Below are 7,500 nucleotides of genomic sequence, written 5' to 3'. Positions count from 1 at the left end.
ACTGTGAAAGCTCAGAAAAACCGTGAATCATCTGGTAAAAGCCACGTTGTTGTTCGCGCCAGCTGCTATCGCATTTTGAGCTCAAAGTCGACAAATAATTGTTTAGAAATCACCAAAGATGATCAAAATAGGTTAAAATGCCAGTATCTTGCCATTTAGGTTGAAACAATAACATATTAAACATGTCAAGTACAGCAAAATACTGACGTACTTTCCACTACGGGTGGCCATGATCTCCTACGCATTCGGAAAGCGTACTACGGCTAGAAACCAGGCCACCTTCGCTTGGCGATAAAAAAATATCACTTCCGGTCACCGTATTAGTCACCCACGCAGTCCTTAATTTAAGTCCTTGATATTAAATATGGTGCAGTACTGCCGTACGCTGATAGTGTATGCCTCGTTTCTTTGTTAGAGAAAGATTATCCTCCTGTGGCACGTGCTGGGAATGACTTGGTGATTGTACTTCCTGTGGACCATGTCACACTGTATGCCAATGGAAGCACTGATGATAAGGTGCCTTACAATATTAATTTCATTTAAATCAATATGTGGGGGAGGGGGTAGGGAATGTTGCGTAGGAGTCCACGTACAGAAAATGCTGGGGTCATGTAAAATGACCGACTGAAGTAACTCGCTGGTTGCTGTGGCTATGTTTGAGAGCTTCGTTTGAAGCATTCTTGTTTTTTGTTCCTTTAATAGGGAATTGTTAGTTACGAATGGAGCAAGACGCCCTCCAGTCCTGCTGTAGGAGATATGCAGGTATCAATTGCAAAAATAACAATTATAACAATTGATATTATTGGAGAGTTTTTAATAATGTTTAATAATTTAAATTCCCTGGAGTTGATTTCACATCACTTGCCCTGGACAAACTCAGAACTCAATTCCACTTGGTTACGTAAACAAAATCATGACTGAATCTATCAGCCCACTATGAGACATGATGCTGACATTTTTTCAGTTCCTTAAATCCTCAGGTTACATGTGCAACCTCTGTTGTCAAAATGACACCTGCATAAAACTTTACCCAATAACCCTCATCTTGAAAATAAGCATTTCAGGACGGTTGTGTGTCAATTATCTTATTTTGTTGATTGAGAGGAACAATATTGAAAACTAACTATTAGCTCTACTAATAGAAACTCGATGACAAAACAGATCCTTTTAATTTGCAACCTTCCCCATCAAAGCAGCTCAATTTCGTAAGCCACACATGTACGCATTGCGGACCTATTTTTCTTCTAATTTTTTGAATGAAAACGATAATGATGATTATGGCGGCGACGAAGGTGACGACGTAACTTGAAGATAACCCTAACCCAGGAAGATATTATTAATTATGTGAATATTCATTAACCTTGTCCAACAACGGGAATTTGAGTTATTAGTGTGAAAAAGCGCAGGTATTTTGATAGATAACGAAGAACTTCTTTTTCTGGTTTGCATAGGGTACAAGCTCCCCAATACTGAAAGTATCCAACATGGTGGTTGGCGACTATGCATTTGTGCTCAAAGTAACGGATACTGGGGGGCAAACAGCCAGCTCTACCGTGACTGTGGTAGTTCAACCAGAGAAGAATGCCCCGCCTGTGGCAGTGGCGGGCTCTGATAAGGTAAGATTAAGTGTTCTGTTTTTCAAGTCTTGTATGTGGTTGTTTTGAAGTAGTAACTTGAAATACACACATTGGGTCTTAACGGTGAGAGGCGGAGTCCCATAGGAAGTCGACCAAATAGCTATAGTGGTCAGAGAGGTTTACAAAATGGAACAGATCATTGCACGTAAGAACTCTTTCCAATCCCTTCTCGACCAAGTGTTCTGAGAATTCCGATGAGGGAAGAAACTAAAAGTCAAACAATTTGCGTGTCAGAATGAAAAATGTTAATGTTTTTTGGTGGAAGTGAACTTGGCTGTTGTTGCATAACAGCGAATTCATTTGTTACACACAAAACCCCAACCCTTATATTACAAGCTACCTCACACACACGAACGAACTCTCCCACCAAAACCAACGACACAACAATTTCTACACGGTAGGAATTTGCCTACATTTACTACATTTCTCTGTCGGGCTGTCATGCGGGACCGACTCCTGCCGGACCAACACTTAGGGTCTTAAAATAATAATAACTGACGAGAATGTGCTGCCTTTGTAATTACATCTGCAAACGGTTAGACTTTCAAGTCTTCTCGGATAAGGGCTGTAAACCGTAGGTCCCGTCTCATAACCCTTGTTGGAAATTAAATAGTATGGAACGTTAAAGAACCCACTCACTGTTCGATAAGAGTAGGGGACATAGTCCCCAGCGTTGTGGTCTAACCTAAGCTGGACGGGGGCATCTTTCACTTCCATAAAAATTAATTGTAAACTGCGTAACAAGCAGTCTGGCTAAAGTCCCCCTCAAAAGTATTGTAAAATTAGTCCTGAAAAGCCCCGTGGGGGAGAGACTAATCGCAAATCATTGTATTGTATCATTGTTTTTGCATCCTCCACAGGACCTTGTGTATCCTGACGACTCGACTGTACTTGATGCGTCTGCAAGTCACGATGATCAAAAAATTGTGAAGTACCACTGGGAACAGTCCAAGTAAGATAATGGGAACCTTACGCAAGTACGACGACGACGACGACGGCTACGAGAATGCCACACAACATTAAGTTTAATGAGCAAAAACAATAGTTCTGCACGCCCAGCACGCGCGTTTCCCATTTCTATGCCGTTCCACTCTGCTTGCAGAGCCTTCCTTTTGCTTGCTCGATTTCGGCATTCTCAAGAAAGACTCTTCATGCGCTGCATGTGACTAGGATACAGTTTCGAACGCAGTCCTAATATTCGTCGAGAATAACTGTTGCTTGGCATCGAGCAGATCTCGCCGCCATCTTGATTTTTCATGGTACAGTGGGCTCAATTACAACCATCGGTTTTATCACTAAACGGATGCTCGCACTGGAAAAAAACAGTTTGACGAGAGAAAATAAGATTGACTAGTCCAGACGTTCGGGCTGCGACGGCTTCAAAGAGTTGACCCGATTAAGGAAGAGCCTCCTCGGTAAAGAAAAAGACAAAAGGAGGCTCTGCTCGCAGGGTGATGCCGTTCTCGCTCTGACAACGACTCGAATTCACCAAATTTGAGTTTATGTGGAGGATGTGAGCACCTGCCGATTAATTTTCAATTTTTTCCTCTAAATATCCACATCATTCTCACCAATTTTACTTCTGGAATATTGACACTCGTTCTCCATTCCGAGCGACTTGGAGTAATCGCGAAATTATTAGTTACGGGAAATAATATTTTTAGATGACGTTCTCGTAGCCGTCGACGTTGCCGTCCTTGCTTAAGGGCCCTAAGCAGTAGGGATGGCTACGCGAACGACAACGCCAAAAAGCAGTAATATTATTGGTTAAAAGAGGAAAAAATGATCGTGCGGCACGCATTCTTGTACATTTCTCTTCCGTAGTCGTCATAGCAACAACGTAAAGAGATCAATTTTCAGCTTTTGACGACAACGTAGACAAACAACAGTGGATATTTCCTTCTCCCTCTTTACTTCAAGTCCGTACGTACCAATCTGGTTTTAGCACACTTCGCCCATAGCCGTAGCCGTCGTGGTTCCTTAAACTCCCGTGTTTAAGCAACGACAACGGCAACGTCAACATCAAAGTGCACACTTGGATAAATGAGGTGACCATTCTCGAAAAAGTGCTGATCGACTCGCTTGGCTAGCAAGTTACGTATTCACTTAGAAGTAACGATGAAATGATATATGAAATGGATCGTATATGAACTGCGGATATAAAATCAAGTGAAGCTATGATCCTCGCAATTATGAACGCAATTTTTGCAATTGCGTAAAGAAGCCCGAAAAATTCAGGACTTGAACGGGGTTTGACGACAACGTAGACAAACAACAGTGAATCTTTTCTTCTCTCTCTTTGCTTCAAGTCCGTACGTCATATATCGTCATATATGTCACATATGGTCATATATGGTCACTATATGATCCATTTCATATATCATTTCATCGTCGATTCATTCCTCACGGGAACATTAGAACCCACAAATGGCCAGCTCCCAACGTCAGTGGCTTCATAGCTCAGTTGGTTAGAGCGTCGCACCGGTATCGCGAGGTCACGGGTTCAAACCCCGTTGAAGTCCTGAATTTTTCGGGGTTCTTTCATACTGCGAGGATCATAGCTCCACTTGATCACTTAGAAGTGTCTGAGGGAAATGGGTCAATTTACGAGAACCAGGACTTAAGAGAGCAACCTTGAAAACAGCTTTTTTCTTACTTTAATTTGATGTTTTCTTGTTGAATGTACGACCGTCCGTGTTTGTAATCTTGAGAACTACTGTTTGACTGAGTCAATGTCATCATAAAGAGTCCCTCTCAGGCTGCACTCACCCAGACCATCGTACTTCACTTAATTTATGATTCCTGGGTCTAACCCATTTCCGATTTCATGTTGTATTTTTTGTTATGATAATGGTACATTACTGAAGGTATTACCGTGTCGAATAAAGCTTGAAGTGAATATGGAGAGTGTTCGGCTTTGAAAGTCTTTTGAGTCATCCATCATGCATTATATTCCGCATAATTATGTTATACCGAACGTCTTGCCATATGCTTGTCTCCTTTATCCTCGTCAATCAATGACGATAACAAAACGAACGGAAACACCACAAAACAAATATCAAAACTCTGCGGCTATCTGCACTTTTTTATTCAAAATTAAGCCTTTTCCCGTTCTGGCTTCCCATACAGTAGTTTTCCTTAGCGTGCGGAGTCGAGGTAATGAACAATTTTGCCAAGAGCGATAAATTTGCTTTGAAAATCAAGCGAAACCAAGAGCTCGAGCAAATGTTTTGGCGTTAACCAGCCATTTTCGTGTTGTGTATGACTAACTATAGCAGTACTTATTTGTTCTCCTCTTGTTTCTTAGCGGTCCACACCTTTCCGAGATGATAGGAGTCGACGACAAAGTTGTGACGGTCAAGAACCTTCTTGAAGGGAATTATGTATTCAAACTGACTGTGACAGATGAAAAAGGTCTCACAGGAACAGATACAGTAGCAGTGAACGTCAAAAAAGGCAAGATTACTTGCTTAGTTAAATCATCTGTCCCTTATCACAGGGAGCGATTTTAGGGCGATTATACCTCAGCTTGAATGCAAAACGGTAAAAGGGAAGAGTTGTCACGCTTGAAGACCTTTTGAGTGGACCTTTGACAGTGAAAATTTTTCTGGTATGACATTCCCTTTCTTTTTTGCGATTTTTGTGGAGAAAATGTGGGTGTGGAGACATGTTTCATGCAATTGAGCAGGTTTGAATGTGTGTCAAAAAACTACGGGGACTAGCCTCCCACGCAGACACTCTTGGGGCTGCGTCACACGGGGAGGAACGCGTGACGAAGCCCTGAGAGTGTCTGCGTGGGAGGCTAGACAGGGACAAAAGGACTTTAATTTTGTATCGTATGTTTTGTTATAAAGAAAAAATCATTGGTAGTCCTGTGACTTGTTATTTTGTGAAGCCATTATCCCAAAGAATGTGTTCTGCTCTGCAAATTTTCTCCTCTTCGAATTAGAAATTAACCAGCATAGACGAGTCATTTCATGCAATACTCGGCCTTATGCAATCATTATTAAATGCTTTCTGTTGTAATGGGTTTTTTTTCCAGACATAAACAAAGCTCCGACAGCTAATGCAGGTCCAGATGTGGTTGTACATCTTCCAAACAGAGCGGCGGAGTTGGATGGCTCCAATTCATATGACGATCATGGTATTGTCGAGTACGAATGGTCACGCGACCCCAAGAGTCCTGCTGCGGGGGTAAGTGGAGCTGCTCAGGTATTGTCTCGTAATTCCTGCAATCTGTACGATTGCGTGACGGGTTAGAAGACCCTTTGCAGTTGTGTTACCAGTTTTAGCTTTACAGTTGAAGGACTGATTCATCTTAGTTTGCAACTACATTGTACTAAATTCGTTACATATATCTCCCTAACGAGTGTTCGGACGAGGAGAGATCACAACCAGATTTTGCTTAAGAGGTATTCGACCAATCTCAAATGACCACGTTTATAGCTTGCCCCAAGTGACTTTGATGTTTTAACAGTTACACTGATGTCAACTTAAAACCCTTTTGGGTCAAGATCATAAATGTAGTACTTCTTACCTTAAGTTTCAAATGGGCTAAATGGCGGTTTGGTATACCGTAGGATGGTGATAGACATCACCATTGGCCAACAACAAATCCATTTGTTTGGTATGGGATATATGAAAGTCATGTCTTTCTAAGCAACGACTATCACAGTTAAGGGAGCAACTTAAAGTGGCTATCGCCTCGACACACTTTTCCGCTTTATTTATTCTCCGAAATCGTCCCAAATATATTGTTATTTTTAGAACCTTTGGCTACACTTTGATCCATAACCGAGCAATGAAAGGGAATTGGTTCATACCGGTTTGACGTTTTTCAAAGAACCAGCAAAATGCAAAGCAGTCTATGACGTCAACCCACTATTAAACCCATTCCTCTTCGTTGTGTGGTTATTGCTCGAGCGAGCGCAGCGAGCGAGAGCAACACTAATGTTGCAATTCATCTCGGGGCTATTGCGCAATGAATCTCGAGATTGAGTTCGCCCGATTATAAATGCTATGCTTTGCGGATTGGGTTCTGCGGTACACTCGGCATTTCTTCGGGCCGTCGAGTTACAGTCTTTGGATTGCCGTCGGACATCGAGCGCCACCGAACGAATGCTCGGCTAATCACATGGCAGAAAAAACCATAATATTCGTTTCTTTGAGTTGTGGCGGATTTTTCTCTGGATTTTCCTGTTGTTTTCACGGTAAGTATCATTATGAATCGACTTAGATATTGAAAGTTGTCAGAGCTTTCAAACTGTTTTGTTCTCTGCTTTGAGAGACATTTCGCTTCAGATTCTTCGCATTGTCGGTCGAGTTTGGAACGAAGGCAGTCGCATGTAATGTCAATGGCTACCATCACCATCGACTACTACAAGGCGTTTGGTCTTACAAAATCTCCCTCTTTGGTGCTGTCTGCATTGATCAGGTCTCCTCCTACTTGAGCATTTCCCTTCTCATTGAGAACGACTAGTTGATTAAAGTATAACCACTTTTAATTTCCGTCTTTCAAAGCAAATAAAAAAGTGAATTTTCAATCCAAAGGTCCTACAGAATTGCATTTGTGGAACATTGTATTTGTGGAAAACTATGTTGAGATGATAGGCACCTTAAACAACAAGCAAATAAGCCTAAATCTTAAAGTGATACTATTATCAAAATCTCTTCATTTTTTCCCTCAGATTTTGGAAGTGTGTTTACTTGACACGTGACTGGAAAAATTTGAGCTTTGATTTTTATCCAAAGGCTGTTTACTTTGAGTGCAAGTTTTGGATTTCACGGTCCGCCATTACTCACGTTCAAAAATTGGTCCTCAGAGGGTTGGATCTAGGGAAAAGTGACGTCACTTGCTCACTAG

The 7,500-nt window shown here is 41.7% G+C and overlaps 1 protein-coding gene across 2 annotated transcripts in view; it reads left to right on the top strand.

The window, feature by feature from the left end:
• LOC138004280 (dyslexia-associated protein KIAA0319-like protein) overlaps positions 1-7,500 on the top strand; it is a 40,076-nt gene that overhangs the window by 19,779 nt on the left and 12,797 nt on the right. For both annotated transcript variants that reach the window (XM_068850753.1, XM_068850754.1), the window contains exons 16-21: positions 416-516; positions 703-762; positions 1,452-1,616; positions 2,498-2,589; positions 4,945-5,093; positions 5,680-5,831. In XM_068850753.1, coding sequence (XP_068706854.1) covers positions 416-516; positions 703-762; positions 1,452-1,616; positions 2,498-2,589; positions 4,945-5,093; positions 5,680-5,831 — 719 coding nt within the window. The remainder of the gene's footprint in view (positions 1-415; positions 517-702; positions 763-1,451; positions 1,617-2,497; positions 2,590-4,944; positions 5,094-5,679; positions 5,832-7,500) is intronic.

The sequence above is a fragment of the Montipora foliosa genome, chromosome 5 (genome assembly GCF_036669935.1).
Source record: "Montipora foliosa isolate CH-2021 chromosome 5, ASM3666993v2, whole genome shotgun sequence".
NCBI classification, from domain to species: domain Eukaryota; kingdom Metazoa; phylum Cnidaria; class Anthozoa; order Scleractinia; family Acroporidae; genus Montipora; species Montipora foliosa.
The sequence above is the reverse complement of the archived record's forward strand: the minus strand, read 5'-3'. Positions and strand labels throughout refer to the sequence as shown.